The sequence below is a fragment of the Chiloscyllium plagiosum genome, unplaced genomic scaffold, assembly GCF_037043375.1.
Source record: "Chiloscyllium plagiosum isolate Xiang-an unplaced genomic scaffold, Cpla_swu_hap1 HiC_scaffold_4, whole genome shotgun sequence".
In the NCBI taxonomy this organism is placed as follows: domain Eukaryota; kingdom Metazoa; phylum Chordata; class Chondrichthyes; order Orectolobiformes; family Hemiscylliidae; genus Chiloscyllium; species Chiloscyllium plagiosum.
Genome location: NW_028270142.1, coordinates 109,066,469 through 109,083,772, shown reverse-complemented (window position 1 = coordinate 109,083,772; position 17,304 = coordinate 109,066,469). Strand labels below are relative to the sequence as shown.

General features: G+C 41.0%; 1 protein-coding gene across 13 annotated transcripts in view; it reads left to right on the top strand.

The window, feature by feature from the left end:
• LOC122548961 (uncharacterized) overlaps positions 1-17,304 on the top strand; it is a 428,093-nt gene that overhangs the window by 398,539 nt on the left and 12,250 nt on the right. For all 13 annotated transcript variants that reach the window (XM_087986578.1, XM_087986574.1, XM_087986577.1 and 10 more), the window contains 2 exons: positions 2,452-2,533; positions 6,245-6,357. In XM_087986578.1, the coding sequence (XP_087842704.1) occupies positions 2,452-2,533; positions 6,245-6,357 (195 nt within the window). The remainder of the gene's footprint in view (positions 1-2,451; positions 2,534-6,244; positions 6,358-17,304) is intronic.

Below are 17,304 nucleotides of genomic sequence, written 5' to 3'. Positions count from 1 at the left end.
ACATAGACATTCAACATCCAATTCTACACGTGCCTGAGGTGCTCCACCTAGCAATAATATTGCATAAAGCACCCAGTCTGAAGTATTAATTTAAGTAAACCTTCCCTGAGCTGCTTCCAATGCAGTTACGTCCATTCTTAAATAAGGAGACAGATACTGTACACAATACTTTAGATATTGCCTCACCATTGTCCTGTGAAACTAAAGCATCGCTTCGCTTTGTATTTCATTTCTCTTGCAGTAAACAATAATGTTGTTCGCCTTCCTAATTACTTGCTGTACTTTATTAACCTTTTGTAGAACATCCAGGTCCCTCTGCATCTCCAAGCTCTGTAATCTCTCACCAGTTAGATAACCTACTTCTTTATTATTCTTTCTGCCAAAGTGGACACTTTCACATTATGCTACAATTGCTAAATATTTTCCCACATACTTACCTATGTTCTTTTTTAGCTCTTCACACTTACACTATTACCTATATTTGCATCATCAGCAAATTTAGCAACCAAACCTGCAGTCTCTTCATACAAGCCATTTCTATAAATTGTGAAATATTGAGGCCTCCACACTACATCTTATTGGCTAGAAATGATTCCTTTAAGTCTATTCTTCATTTCTTGTTAGCCAGTGAATCATCTTTCTGCTCCCATATGTCACCCCTACACCATGATACTTTATTTTCAGCAATCATCTTTGCTGTGCCCCTCTTCAAATGCCTTCTGGAAATCTTAAGTACATACGTCTACTGGTTCCTTTCATTGCAAGCTATGGTACTTTATCCGATAACTCTACAATAAATTGGTTAATCACAATTTCTGCTTCACAAGACCTCCATCTGAAAATCTTGAACTTATCCAGGTGCCCTGCCTGCTCTACCGTCTTTAATAATAGTTTCTGACATCTTCCCTCTGCAGATGTTAAGCTAATTAGCCTGTAGTTCTCTATTTTGTCTGTACCCCTTTTTGAATGAAGGATTTGCCTTTGCTCTTTTCCAATATAATGAGATTTTCTACAACTCTAGGGAGTTTTGGAAATTTAAAACCAATGCACTATTCTTAATAGCACTTCTTTTAAGACCTTTGGATGAAGTCCATCAATACTCAGGACTTGTCAGCACGCAGCTCCAGCAATTTGTTCAGTATCACTTCTCTGGTGATTTGTTAATTTCCCCTCTCCCTTCTATCTCCTGAACAAGTGTTAAATGAGGTACATACTTTCCACAGCATTAATATTAAGATCCATTCTCAGCAGTTCTAAATTATGTAACACTTGTATTCTTTTGGACTTTCTGACCCTATCATCTATTGTTTGTCTGGGTTTACACAGTGGATTTAGATAGCCATTAAATCCAGACTTTGGATATTATTCTTAGTGTAGGTGTTTTTAACTAACCAGTTCGGACATGTTACAATACATGTCTGGGCCAGAAGGACTTAAACGCAGGCCTTCAGGACCAGAGATTGGAACACTGCAAGACCATTTTTAGCTCAGGTGAAATTTCCTGAATTCATTAGAGTGCTGTAACTAACTCCGCAAGAGCAATTTCATTGAGAAACAAATACCCGGACACCACCTTGAGAACATAGTTTGGGTTGATTTGTGTGCAAAAGTCATCAAGACATTTTAAAAATTAGTTCTCAGGGTATGTCTCTCACTGATAAGGTCAGCATTTATTGTCTGTGCCTTGTTGCCCTGAGAAGAAAGCAATGAGCTAACTTTCAGCTTGATGCAAATGAGTGATTTGCTTAGCCAGTGTCATTCACGGTGTGACACTGGAGTCTCATAATCCAGATTTGGTTTTTTCCTAAAGGATTTAGCAAACCAGTTGTACTTCCATGATATTCGGACAGCTCCATAGTCTCAATGCTTATGCTGCCTACTTTAACTGAATTCAAATGGTGAGATTCGAATCTGGTCATATTGCATTACTGGTCCAGTAACAACACTACTCTTCTGTCTTCAACTGTACCCAGATTATGAAAGACAAAACAAAAAAAAAACAAATTACAGCTGACCTGGCAGCCTATGTGGGAAGGAGGCAAATTTATGTTTTGAATCCAGTGACTTTTCATCCAAAAAAATTCTTGAATATTTTTAATACCGATATGGATAGATACTTAATCAGGAAGGACTTGTGAAAGCCAATCTCTCTTTTTTCCATCATAATTTGACTGCAGTTTTTTTTAATGACGCTACATCATTTGATAAATTATGCAAACTTATCACTCTTTGGATAAAACTGTAATTCCTGACGGGTTTATTCTTTATCCCCAGGGCCTAGTTTCTTGTTTTAATTGGAAGATAACATTCTGGTTTTACATTCTGCAGTTTAATATTTTATACGCTTTGATGAAGTGCATCATTTGCTGACACAACTCTCATTTCCTCTTCTTCTTAGAGATGTTGAAGCATTGACATGATTACATGTTTTAAACTCTTGTTAATCTTTAGGTGCAGATTCCAAAAACTAAGCTGGATGTGAGCCGTGCATCGTCCAAGTGTGGATCCAAGACAAATCTGAAACACAAAGCAGGTACTATTAATATATTCATCTTTAAACCTTGCATTTAAGCAATATCTGATCATATCTCTCCTATATATCATATGACACTATGTTAAGTAGGATAGAAAGATGAGAAAAGGACACCCAGGAGATTATGAAAAGATACACATCAGTTAAGTGAGTGGACAAAAATAATAGCAAATGAAGTATAAAGTTGGAGAAAGTTCAATTATCCATTTTGGCAGGAAGAATAAAGAAGCAGCATCTTATCTAAATGGTGAGAGATTGAAGAGCTCTGAAATGAATAGGAATCTGGGCATCCTTGTACATGAATTGCAAAATGTTATTATGCAGGTACAGAAAGTAAACAGGAAAGCTAATAGAAAGTTATGATTTATTGCAAGAGAAATTGGATGCATAAGTAGGGAGGATGTGCTTCATATTATACAGGGCATTGGTGAGACCCCATCCAGAGTCCTGTACACAGTACTGGTTAATTTATTTAAGGAAAGGTGTAAATGTGTTGGAGGCAGTTCAGAGAAGGCTTACTAGACAAATACCTGGAATGGGAGTGTGCTGTTTTCTGAGGAAAATTTGGATATTTTGGAGTTATATCTGTTGACGAGTAAGAGGTGACTTAATTAAATCATTCAAGATCCTATGGGGTCTTGACAGTATTGACGTGGACAGAATGTTTCCTCAGATGAGAGAATTTAGAAATAGGGTCACTATTTAATAATCAAGAATCACCTATTTAAAATAGGGATCAGCTGAAAGTCTTTCCTTGAGTCATGAGTCTTTGCTTCCAATATTTCAGGAGGGAGTTACAGAGTCCTTGAATATTTTTAAGGCAGAGGTGGATAGATTCTTCAAGTAGGTGAAAGGAGAAAGGTTGGTCTGAATGGCCTAGTCCTTCTAATTTAGATGTTTGTATGTATTGGAAATGTATTTGCTATTCTGCAGACAAATATGGTTATCTATATTCCCACACAATTCAAAACATAGCACAGAGTTCATTGACGTATCATAGCTGATAAACTTACGGAAGGAATGACATGGATAGCGCTCTCTTGGCCAGAGCTGTGGGGTTTTACTTGGCCTTTGTTTAATATTTCATCCAAAACAGAATTAACTATGCAACTCACTCCCCTAATGCTTAGGAGGCTTTGATCAAAGTCATGGATGTTCACATCACAGATTAGATTAGATTAGATTAGATTAGATTAGATTAGATTAGATTCCCTACAGGATGGAAAGAGGCCCTTCAGCCCAACAAGTCCATACCGACCCTCTGAAGAGTAACCCATCCAGACCCATTCCCATACCCTGTATTTCTCTCTAACTAATGCACCTAACACTATGGGCAATTTAGCATGGCCAATTCACCTGACCTGCACATCTTTGGACTCTGGGAGGAAACCGGAGCACCTGGAGGAAACCCAAGCAAGCACTGGGAGAATGTGTAAAGGAGGCCATTCAATGTATTATATCCACATGGCTCCAACAAATCCAATTTTCCAGCTCTTGGTCTGTAGTTTGGAAAATATGGCAACCAAATGAATATTTAAATGCTTAAATGTTTCAAGAGTTTGAGTCAACTACTGTTTCAGGCAATCAGTTCAGACTCTCACCAATCCCCTGAGTATAAACATTTCTCCACTACTTAGCCTTTTACCTTAAATCCATGCCCCCAGGCAATTGACTTGTCTACTAATGGCAAAGGAGCTTTGCTGTTTAACTACCTATGCCTCTCATAATCTTATTCACCACTGTCATGTCCCTCATAGTTCAGACCCTCCAGCTCAGGCAGCAACCTGGTAAATCTTTTCTGAACTATCTAATGTTATCACATCCTTCCTATAATGTGGTCACTGCACTTGCATGCAGTACTTCATTTCTGGCCTAACCAACATTTTATGCAGTTACGCCATAATCTCCTTGTTCTTCTGTGCCTCGGCTGATGAGGTAAGTATTCCATATGCTGCCTTAACCACCATATCTACTTGCCCTATTAGCTTCAGGGACCAGCTGATATGCACACCAGAGTCCCTCTGAACTTCAGTGCTTTTTCAGGCAATTCATAATTCCATGCTTTGTTAGCTCTCCCCACAAGCTTACATTTTTCCAGGTTGAACTCCACTTGCCATTGCCCAGCCAAGCTGAGCAATTTATTGATATGCTCCATAATTTACTGCTATTCTTCTTATTATTAACCATCCTACCAATTTTTGAATCATCTGCGAACTTCTTGATCATATCCATCTATGCTTAAGTCCAAATCATTAGTGTACACCACCAGCAATAAGAACCCCAGCACTGAACCCTGCAGAAACTGACTGAAAACAGACTTCCAGGCACTCCGACAACAATGTCCTGTGCTTCCTGCCTTATGGCTAATTTTGGATCCAACATATAACTTTGTCTGGCTAATCTCTGATCCTTTTCTCTCCAAGTGCAGATATAATCTGTCCCTTAGAATTCTTTCAGATAACCTCCCCACTACTGAGGTTAGACTGAGCAGCCTATAATTTCCTGGTTTTATCTCTTTTTTTTTAAAAAAATAATAGTAGGTTCCTTGTTATGGAGTTTGAGAAAAGACCTGTTTGTCTTAGTTCCACTCCAGCAACGCGAACAATATCACTCACTGAATCTAGAATGGATCCATTAGCAACAACTGTTTATTTTTCCTAAACCAAAATATATCTCTTCATCAGTAGATGCTCTATTTTCCTATCACTCTCACTTCTCCCTAGGGTGTTGATTTTGTGTAAAGTAGTTTGTCCTTCACTAAAGTAGTTAATCATGTGAATTTAACGTCAAGATGACATTTGACTGCGTGGAAGGCAGCACAGATAATACTTCTCTCATTTGCACTTCCCAACTGGTCTCCTCGTTGAAATTGTCCCCAACTCTCTCAGTACACTCATATTGCTTACCTGCTACCTTGTAGGTTAGTTCATTTGCATAGATTTTGGTTTAAAATTAGACCCTTGAGTCTGTATAATTTAGAGCCACAATGGATGAAGGCTTTATGTAATTAACCAATAAGGATCTGTAACATGGTGTGCCATGTTGGAGCAGGTATAAGTTTGCATCACTTTTATTTTGAGCGCCTAATTGCCTTGTCAAAACATTTTCAGGATTCTTCTAATATTTAAGATGTTTTCCTTTGAATGTGAAGTAAAATTCAGATCCCATTTGTCTGTTTCACCAGTTAATTTGAAGGAATGCAGGACATTTTTGTAGTGTACTAGCCAACATCCTCACTCCTCAGCATCAACAAAACACGGTTGACTGTTCTCAGCGACTTGCAGACTTGCAAATGCTGAAAGTCGCAGTTGATAAAATGTGGAGCTGGAAAGGCACAGCAGTTAAGGCAGCTTCGGAGGACTGGTGAAGGGTCCCAACTCAAAATGTCGACTTTCCTGTTCCTTTGCTGTCTGACGTGGTGTGTCTTTCCAGCTCCACATTTTATTGTAAGTTCATTGTTCTGTTAGAGATTATGGAATCCGACTAATGCAAAGGGTTTTTATGCCCTTCAAATATAATTTATTTGAAAAGGTGTAATACAGATGCAGCCAGTGTAAATTGAATTCACCTCTCCATCTCCCAAACTATCTCTTTCCAATGCTCCCCCTCTCTTTCCCACCTCCCCTATACAACACAATCTGTCTGAACCTTAGACTTATGGTGAAGAGTAAAACAATTGTTTACAAAATTCATTCATTCTTATAAACTTAGGTGGTGGGGATGTGAAGATAGAGACTGCTAAGACTGATTTTAAGAACAAAGCAGAGTCGAAAATTGGATCCTTGGATAACCTCAACCATATTCCGGGAGGAGGTAACGTGAAGGTGAGGGAGAGGTAGGGTAGTTGAACTGCGGTTTAAAATAATCGATTGATCGCATAAGCTGTGAGCAAGGACTGTGAAACGTGTTCTCCTGAGTTTCAAAATTCACATAATCTTTGCTCTGCCACCTTTCTATGTTTTTTTTTCCTATCTTTCTCTTCCCCATAAGGTTATTGATGGTCCATGCTGGATTTGTGGCTTTGTAGATGATGTTGCTGACTCTTTGGTACCTCACAAAAACACCCCCCACTAAAATCCCCTCAGGTGCACTTCCAGCAATTGAAAGTAATCAGGATCACTGGTAATTTGTTCTTTCATTTCCCCAACCTCTTAATTAAAAGATGTTAAGACTAAATGTAATGTCCCAATCATGACCCAGCTGAAATCAACTAGCCCACCGGATGTTACCTAATTTAACTCATTAATGATGTCTTTACCAACTGATAAGTTTAGAAATAATTATTTCTGTACCACCCTGCCTCCAGCTGCCTAATAGGCTTCCAAGAGCGTGTACCACTTGCAATGAGCAAGAAGGAAGCATAAGACAGAGAAGTTACTTTTGGCCTTTGTCAATCAAGAAACTCGATGCTACTCTGGAATCATTTGCTCACTGAGTTTATCACCTGGTAATGGCTTAACCATCTGGCTCTTAACTATTGGTTGCCCTGGCTATGGTATGTATTTTCTACACACCTTATGAGAAAGGAACACTGCAGTTATTAGAGACTGATCATCTCAGCTGACACATACTTGATGGTCTTGAATGGCCTACTTCTGTGCCACAAAGTCTGTCTTTGTTACCATGCTTCTATGCTCCTTTTTACTTCCAATTTATTCTTTTATTAATTCTTTGAATTGTCCTTTAATCAAAGAGTTTTCAAAGTAGCATTTTGCCCTCAACCAACTACTGATTCTTTATCTGTCTGATTTTTCCTCATTATTATTACTTGACAGTACCTTGAAGTGTTACCTATAATTGGGAACTTCAGGTAAAATAAAGGTAGTAGTGATTAAGAGGAAAAGTTCAGGTGGTGAACATGCACTGGATCGTTGGCAACCAATCACTGTATCCCTGGTACAGGGTTCCAGCCAATCATCACTAAGCTTCCTCCATCATATATCAGTTTGCTAATCACCCGAGTGTTCTGCATCAGTAATAGTTCCAACAATTATGCAATGGCTGGTGTCAATCTACAGCAGGGTATGGGCAGCATCCTGGAATTAAACGATAGAAACTGCTAAATTGCATTCATACAATGACACTTCAGACCGTCTGCCCCAACTGCAATATTCCATAAGACATAGGAGCAAAAATAGACCATTCAGCCTATTGAGTCTGCTGTACCAGTTAATGAGATCATGACTGATATGATATTCCTCAATGCCACTTTCCTGCCTTTCCCTCATAACCCTTGGTTCCCTTACTGATAAAAATTTTGTCAATCTGAATCTTAATATACTTAATGAGCCAGACTCTACAGCCATCTACAGTAAAGAATTTTGCAGATTCCCTGCGCTCTGAGAAGAAATTCCTCCTTATCTCTCTGTTAATTGGGTGACTGAGATCATTTAATCTGGTCTAAACGCGCTCTCAGGAAAAACTCTTTTCAGAATCTTCTGTCCTGTCAAGTACCCAAAGAATCTTGCATGTTTCAGTAAGATTGCCACTCATTCTCTGAGCAGTACAGGCCCAGCCTCCTCAACCTTTCTTCATAACACTGTCCATATCATCAGGGATCAGCCAAGTGAACCTTCTGTGGACTGCACCCTCTGCTGTTTATCTTTTCTGCAATAACAGGTCCAAAACTGTTGACTGTGTTCTAGTCAAGAATGTAATTGAATTATTGGGTGAATACATTGGCCTAGCAAGCTGCCCGGTTGTGACAACCACTAGAAAGTCTCAAAAATAAACCTGTTGGACCACCTGGCATCAAACTAGGCACTGGAAATGATAATGACCAAAAAAAGCATTCAATTATATAAAGTCTTCCTCATTAACATTTGGACAATGTCCCAGAGACTACCATGACCATTCCTGGTAGGACAAGCCCAGAAAAGATGGTGGCACAATGGTATACATTTAAGGAGGGTTTTGTCATGTGAGTCCTCAACATTGACTCCAGACTGCATGAAATCGCCATCAAATACCAGGTCAAACATGGGTCAGGGAACCACCTGCCGATTACCGTGTGCCATCCTCCCTCAGCTGACAAAATCAGTACTCCTCCATGTTGAACAACATTTAGAGGAAGCACTGAAGTTTGGAAGGTAGCAGAATGTATTCTGCGTGGGGGATCTCAATGTCCATCTTCAAGAATAGCTCAAGGAGTAGCATTACAGTTTGAGCTGCTTAGGTCCTAAACGACATTGCTGCTCGACTGGGTTGATGACCAGTGGTGAGGGAACTAACGAGGAAAAAATATCATTGACATCATCCGCACCAGTGTGTCTGTTGTAGGTGCATCTGCCCATGACAATATTAGTAGGAGTGACCGCAGCACAGTCCTTGTGGAGACAAAGTTCTGCCTGCGCATCGAGAATATCCTCCATCTTATTGTGTGGATCAAGGACATTGAAGATGTTGAGGGCACTATATTGGATGGATACCCAGAGGATGGTTGCTCTTATGGAGGAGACTAAAATGTTCTTTAAAGATAAGATACCTCCCTTTTAAGAAAATGATGGGGAGAATTTGTTTTCTCTGAAGTCATTAAGATGTGAAACTTTCATACTTGAAAAGTAGTGGAAGTTAGGTCTTTAAGTTTATTCAAGGTTCAGTCCTACCCTCCTTTAAATTAGGTTTCTGTTATAGTTAGAATATTTGTATTTCCATGTGGTAGTCTGCACCTGTAACTCACCAATCTTATTTACCAAACTTTGTGAATTTACATACAGGCACAGTAACCCTAATTTGGATTTTAACTTTCCTCACTATGAATCCATAAAACAACTTGATGTTTCCTACTGCAGTGTGCTGCCTCTTTTCCAGTATTCTGTTTTTCTTCGTATTCCTCTCTGGTATTTCTTCCTGATTCTCTCAAAGCTTGCCAAATGGTTTGAACACTTCTCAGTTGTACTTGGAAATTGCCACAGAAGGATCTTGTGCTCTGTTCAGGTTAGACGCAACCCATCTAATTTCTCCAGGTCCAATCTTCCCCCAGTTTGTCCCAATATTCCAGCAATCTAAAGCTGCCACCCCCACCCCCACTGCTGAACTACCTTTCCACCTACACATGAAGCTATTTTATCGCCTATTTCTATATTCACTTGCCTATGGTACTTGAAATGATTTGAGGTTACCATGATTGAGCTCCTGCTTGCTAATTTCCTATATAGCTTTCTAAGTTCTCTCAGTAAGACCACATCGCTCTTTCTGGTCCTGTTTATCACTACTTATTCACCTCCCCACCAAATGTTTTTCTGAAATACAGAAATCAGATGAACATGGGATGGTTTTGAATATGGTTGAAATGGCTGCTATTGCTCCCAAACAAAGCTAGGCCCAATGGAAGTACTTGTGTGCTTTCGTGCACTTTCAATCCAACAACAGTTTGTTCAAGGTAGCAGGGAAGAAAGCTACAAATTGAGAAGATTTTTGTTTTGGAGGCGGGGGTACTAAATTTTGCCCAGTGTTGGTTGTGTAAGTGCTCCACCAGTTTTCCTTTATTTTTGTCACCAGCCCCTTGCTTTACTTCTTTGCCTTGTTAATGTTTTTCCCATCTAACACAAAGCCATACCTTAGCTGATTTTGTAGAATGTAGCAAATTGTAAAATTTTACCACGAGTTCGGTACAAAGGCACCTCCTTTCCTGCTGTGACATCATTATTGAACACTTATTATCAGACCATTTTTTTGTTTGTTTGTTTAGTACAGCAGGTGTATCATTTTTGTAGGTTGTAGAGCCATGGGATAACGATAGAATTATTATTTATCCATTTGATAATTCAGTCATTAAGGGTTTCACTCCCCTCCTCAAGTCTGAAGTCATTGATACATCCTGGAGATGGCCAAACAATGAACCATCACTTGGTGTTAGCCTCTCAGCAGTCGTACTGTCTACCATCATTTCATTATCTGGTTTTTTGACTTACTAAGATCTGTATCACAAGGTAGATACAAGTTATTTTCTTCCCTTTATGCCCCAACCCTATTTTTCACTGTTGGTTCTGTGGGTGAATACATTACATTCAACCTCAATTGCTGTTCCTTACTAATTTTGCTGATGAAAGTTATGCAACAGCCAGGGAGCTACCTAGTTTCAGTACCCCTGGGTGAGGAGGAGATTAAATCACTTCTGCCTCTCATCAAGGAAACATCAATGTTTAAAAGCTGAATATAATCTGGAGCTGAAGAACTTGCTGATACATGCGCATAAATATTGAAAATTTGGGTAAGGTTCCTTGAGAATGATAGATACGTATATAGCTCCAAACCCAAACACGAGTCCCACGTTCAGTAGGGATGAGTACATTTCAAAAGTTGCTGAAAAAATTGGGTGGGGAAGAAATATGATGTTACAATCCTCCACATTTAGGTTTCCCCTTTGCCAGTTGTTTGTTGAGCACTCCTGATATATTAATGAATATAGAAATGTTACCATCTTGATGTGCCATAGTGTTGTCTGTTTAATTACAGTCAATGTGACAGCATTTTATGTTTCTGCAAAAAATCTGTGTCTGCTTAATTTCACTTGAGAAATTAATGTACACACAGGAAAGAGAATGGCTTGAATTTTGATCTTGTCTGTTGTGTTCCTTGTTTTTTTCCCCCCTTTGGTTTTTGCAGTACTCTGAAATGAAGTTGAGGAAATGAAATGCACTGGAGGACTTGAGTGATAGGAGACCATCACGGACCCACACATTTCAAGCTGACATAAACAGAGTCTTGCAGCTCTGGTAGTCCCAAAGAGTTCGGCCTTTTTACTGAAAGAATAGGCCTCAAACTTCCTCTATCCATTACATTTCTTGTCTCTGTCTCAATGACTTAAATCACTGCTGTATCTGCCTGGAAAAGCTAAAGCATTATTGGTTCCTGATTTATATTGCTATAACTTCCTATTATTCAAAGATTATCCAGGAAGGTAGAGATACTTTAGTTTAGCTAAAGGAAAGATTTAGGTAAAAACATAAAGGCAAAGTTTATAAAAGCATTGAGAGGCATAGGTAAGGTGAATAACTAAAGTCTTTTCCTCAGGGTAGGGGAGTCCAAAACAAAAGGCATAGGTTTCTGGTTAGAGGGGAAAGATTTGAAAGGGACCTGAGGGGCAACCATCTATCCATTCTATCCATGCGCCTCATAATTTTGACAACTTATATCAGGTCACCCCTCAGCCTTCAAAGTTGAGGTGAAAACAAGCCAAGTTCATATCACCCTTCAAACCAGGCAACATCCTGGTAAACCTTTACTGTATCCTCTCCAAAGCCTCCATGTCCTTCTAGAGGTGTGGCAACCAGAACTATACACACCATTCCGAGTGGGGCCAGTGGAGGCTTAGTGGGCTGAAGGCCCTGTTTCTGACCTGTACCGTTCTTTGTAGGAATTGTATTCGTATGGTAAGTGATCGTTCTCATTGTGAGATGGGTTCAGAGTAGACTACTGCAAAAAATACGGAGGAATGGCATTGAGGGTGAGTTGGAGGTTTGGATTAGGAGTTGGCTGGCCGGAAGAAGACAGAGGGTAGTAGTTGATGGCAAAGGTTCATCTTGGAGTGCCGTCACTAGCGGTGTTCTGCAAAGATCTGTTTTGGGACCATTGCTGTTTGTCATTTTTATAAATGACCTGGAGGAGGGGTTAGAAGGTTGGGTGAGCAAGTTTGCAGATGATACGAAAGTCGGAGGAGTTGTAGACAGTGAGGAAGAACATGGCAGGTTACAGCGGGATATAGATAAGCTGCAGAACTGGGCAGAAAGGTGGCAAATGGAGTTCAATGTAGCTAAGTGTGAGGTGATTCACTTTGTAAGAGTAACAAAAAGACGGGGTACTGGGCTAATGGTCGGATACTTGGTAGTGTGGATGAGCAGAGGGATCTTGGTGTCCATGTACACAGATCTTTGAAAGTTGCCACCCAGGTAAATAGTGCGGTGAAGAAGGCATATGGCGTACTGGCTTTTATTGGTAGAGGAATTGAGTTCCGGAGTACTGAGGTCATGTTGCAGTTGTATAAGACTCTGGTGCGGCCGCATCTGGAGTATTGTGTGCAGTTTTGGTCGCCATACTATAGGAAGGATGTGGAGGCACTGGAACGGGTGCAGAGGAGGTTTACAGGATGTTGCCTGGTATGGTAGAAAGATCGTATGAGGAAAGGCTGAGGCACTTGGGGTTGTTTTCATTGGAGAAAAGAAGGTTTAGGGGTGACTTGATAGAGGTGTACAAGATGATTAGGGGTTTAGATAGGGTCGACAGTGAGAATCTTTTTCCATGTATGGAGTCAGCTATTACAAGGGGGCATAGCTTTAAATTAAGGGGGGGTAGGTATAGGACAGATGTTAGGGGTAGGTTCTTTACTCAGCGAGTCGTGAGTTCGTGGAATGCCCTGCCAGTAGCAGTGGTGGACTCTCCCTCATTATGGGCATTTAAGCGGGCATTGGATAGGCATATGGAGGATAGTGGGCTAGTGTAGGTTAGGTGGGCTTGGATCGGCGCAACATCGAGGGCCGAAGGGCCTGTACTGCGCTGTATTATTCTATGTTCTATGTTCTAAGTTTTATACATCTGCAACATAACTTATTAATTTTCATACTCTCTGCCATGACTGATGCCATCTTGGCCACATTATCCACTTGTGCTGCCACTTTCAGGGAACTATGGACCTGTAGGTCTAAGTCCCTCTCTATGTTAAAGCTTCTAAGGGTTCTGCCATTTACTGTATAATTTCCTTCTTCAAAAATGTATCACCTCATGTTTGTCCAGATTAAACTCCATCTGCCATTTCTCCGCTCAAGACTCCAGCCTATAATGGCCTGTCTGAATTTTCTGGCAATCCTTCTCACTATCCGCAGCTCCCACAGTCTTTGTGTTGCTGCAGACTTCCTGATCACCTACGCTCTCCATGTGGAACAGCACTGGTCACAGACCTTCCACGGCTATTCTCTCATCTATGACCAACACAGTGCAATATCTATCCAACCATTTCACTGCGGATGCCATGTGACATCACCTTCTGTATCAGCCTGCCATGATGGACCTTGTCAAAGGCCTGTACAATACTGCTGAACACCCAGTTTCCCCCTACTGGCTCCTGTTATTACTAACATTATCCATGCTGACTTCAAACCCCTCTGTAAAGAGAAAAACTTTAACTCCTCTATCTTTCCGCTGCTGGCCTATGTTCAACCTCCTTTTCCTCTCCAATCAACAACACCTTGTACTCATAGTTAAAAATCACACAACACCAGGTTATAGTCCAACAGGTTTAATTGGAAGCACACTAGCTTTCGGAGCAACGCTCCTTCATCAGGTGATAGTGGAGGGCTCAATCGTAACACAGAATTTATAGCAAAAATTTACAGTGTGATGTAAATGAAATTATACATTGAAAAATTGTCTGTTAAGCCTTTCATCTGTTAGAGTACAGTGATAGTTTCACTTCTTTCATGTGTAAATCAGAAAACCTTTTGCATTCTCAGGTTAGCTGTTAACAATGGTGATAGCTCGACAATATGTTGAAGGTGTTGGCCACCTGTGTTCTCTGTCTATGCCATGATGCTTAGATTGATCCTAATCTAAAAAGTGAGATAACGGAGTTTTACATAAATTCATGCAGTTTTTGAGCTCGGAGTTCTACATGAATGCATGCAGTTTTTGAGCAAAGTACAATGTAACCCTGCAAGTACAATTTCACCCCACAAAATATATGTGTGCATGTGGGTCTTTGTCTGTCTGTGCGTGTGTCTGTCTGGGTTGGGGGTTGTGAGTGTGAGAAAGTGTATATGTGTGTGTGTGTAGTGAGTGCAGAGTGTCTTAAGTCTGTGAGGGGGTGCATTTGTGAGTGTGGGAGGGTGTGTGTGCGCGTCTGTGTGTGTGTGCGTGTGTGTGTGGGTGTCTGTGTGTGTATGTATAGTGCAATGGTGGTCACCTGTAATGTGACGTGAACCCAAGGTCCCAGTTGAGGCCCTCCCTATGGGTACCGAACTTAGCTATCAGCCTCTGCTCAGCCACGTTTCTCTGCTGCCTGTCCCGAAGTCCACCTTGGAGGATGGTCACCCGAAGGTCTGAGGCTGAATGTCCTGGACCACTGAAGTGTTCCCCAACTGGGAGGGAATCCTCCTGTCTGTTGATTGTTGTGCGGTGCCCATTCATCCGTTGTCGTAGTCTTTGCTCGGTTTCCCCAATGTACCATGCCTCCAGGCATCCTTGCCTGCAACGTATATGATAGACAACATTGGCTGAGTCACATGAGTACCTGCCATGTTCAAGGTGGGAGGTGTCCCCACGTGTAATGGTGGTATCTATGTCCACACTCTGACATGTCTTGCAGCGTCTACCGTGACAGGGTTGTATGGAGTTGTCCTGAGAGCTGGGCAGCTTGCTACAAACAACAATCTGTTTGAGGTTTGACAGTTGTTTAAAGTAGTGGAGGTGTGGGGAAGGTCTTGGTGAGGTGCTCATCCTCATTAATAATGTGTTGCAGGTCACGAAGAACATGGCGTAATTTTTCAGCCCCTGGGAAGTACTGAACAACGAAGGGTACCTTGTCATTGCAGCACATGTCTGTCTCCTGAGAAGGTCATTATGGTTCCTTGCTGTGGCACGTCTGAACTGGCGGTCAATGAGTTCAGCATCGTACCCCGTTCTTGTGAGGGCATCCTTGAGTACTTCCAGGTGTCTGTCACGTTCCTCCTCCTCTGAACAAATCCGGTGTATGGGTAGGGCTTGTCCATAGGGGATGGCTGTTTTAATATGTTTTGGGTGGAAGCTGGACAAGTGTAGCATTGTGAGGTTGTCTGTGAGTTTGCGGTAGAGCGTGGTGCTGAGGTGTCCGTCCTTGATGGAGACGCATGTGTCCAAGAATGAGACAGATAGTCGAGAGTAGTCCATGGTGAGTTTGATGGTGGGATGAAACTTGTTGATGTCACTGTGTAGTTTTATCAGTGACTCCTCGCCATGGGTCCAGAGGAAGAAAATGTCGTCAATGTACCTGGTGTACAATGTTGGTTGGAGATCCTGAATAGAGAAGAAGTCTTGTTCGAACCTGTGCATAAAGATGTTGGCATATTGGGGTGCAAATTTGGTCCCCGTGGCTGTTCCGTGTGTCTGGATGAAGAACTGGTTGTCAAAGGTGAAGACGTTGTGATCAAGGATAAAGCTGATGAGTTGTAGGATGGTGATTGGAGATTGGCAGTTGGTGTTGGGTACTGAGGCTGTTACCGCGACGCCATCATTGTGGGAGATACTGATGTAGAGTGAAACTATCACTGTATTCTAACAGATGAAAGGCTTAATTGACAATCACTTTTTCAATGTATAATTTCAGTTACATCACACTGTAAATGTTTGCTATAAATACTGTTACAATTGAGCCCTCCACTATCACCTGATGAAGGAGCGTTGCTCCGAAAGCAAGTGTGCTTCCAATTAAACCTGTTGGACTATAACCTGGTGTTGTGTGATTTTTAACTTTGTACACCCCAGTCCAACACCAGCATCTCCAAATCACTTGTACTCATATTGCACTTTTTAAAATAATAAGTTATCCCAGGCCTTTTCATAGTCATTACAAGATAGTGTTTGACATCAAAACACACAATGCAATATTAAGGAAAATGAGGGGAGAGGAGGAGAGTTTTAGAATGGGAATTCAAAAGCTTAGGATTTATAGCAGCTTACCCATAGTCATCGATAATGGAGTGGTTAACATTGTTGGAGGATTACTGATAGTTTGCAGGATACTGGTGCCCAAGGAAATTACAGAGATAGAAAGGCTTTTTTACCCTGCTATGGTACCAAAATGTCTCTCAACATCCTAGTTGACTGTGACAATGGTAAACTTTCTCTGCTTATCATTCTTGACCTGTTAAGAAGCTGACCACAAATTTCTATTCCAGTGCTTCACCACCATTGCCTGGTAGGTTGGGTCTGCACTTATGGTTTTATTTTTAAGTGGCCAAAAACAGAATGCTGCTATGCTGTTACCTTGGGAGTCCTTGTGGATCAATTGTGGCTTTTCTCCCTACTTCTCATTTACTTGCCACGTCTTCACAACATCATCAGTAAACAAAGTATGAATTTCCACACGTATGCTGACGATACCCAACTCTACCTCACCTCTACCTCTGTCAACCCTTTCACTATCTCTGTATTGTCTGATTGCTATCCCAACATCTAGTACTAGATGAACAAGAATTTCCTGCAACTAAAGATTAGGAAAGCAAAAACAATGGTCTTTGGTCTCCATCCCAAACACTCATTCCCTTGACATCAACACTCTCCTTTTGCTTTGCAGCTATCTGAAGCTGAAAATCTTTTTAAAGCCATGGTTTCTATATTTGACCCAAGATCATACCATCCACAATCCACACTATCACTAGACCATCTAGTGCATCACCATCTACACACTAGCCTCACCTCACCTGATACTAAAACCCTAATTCATGACTTGACTACTGGCTTGTAGAATTGAGTGCCCCCTCTAGTTCTACTTTCTGCAAACTTGAAGCAATTGAAAATTGTAGACCATGTTCTATCTTGCATAATGACATATTGTCACTATACTCACTGATTTGAATTGGCTCACTGTTAAGCAGCATCCTCATTTCAAAGTTTACAACCTTCTTTTCAAATCCCTTCATGGCAAGACTCTTCTCTGTAACTGTAATCTCTGGTACTAAGATCACCATCACTCTCATTCCCCACCCCTGCTTCAGATCACCACACAACCTATTCTGAGCTCTGTACATCCCTGACTTTTAATTGCTTCATGATTTCTTGAGCTGCAAGGCTTAAGCTCTCCG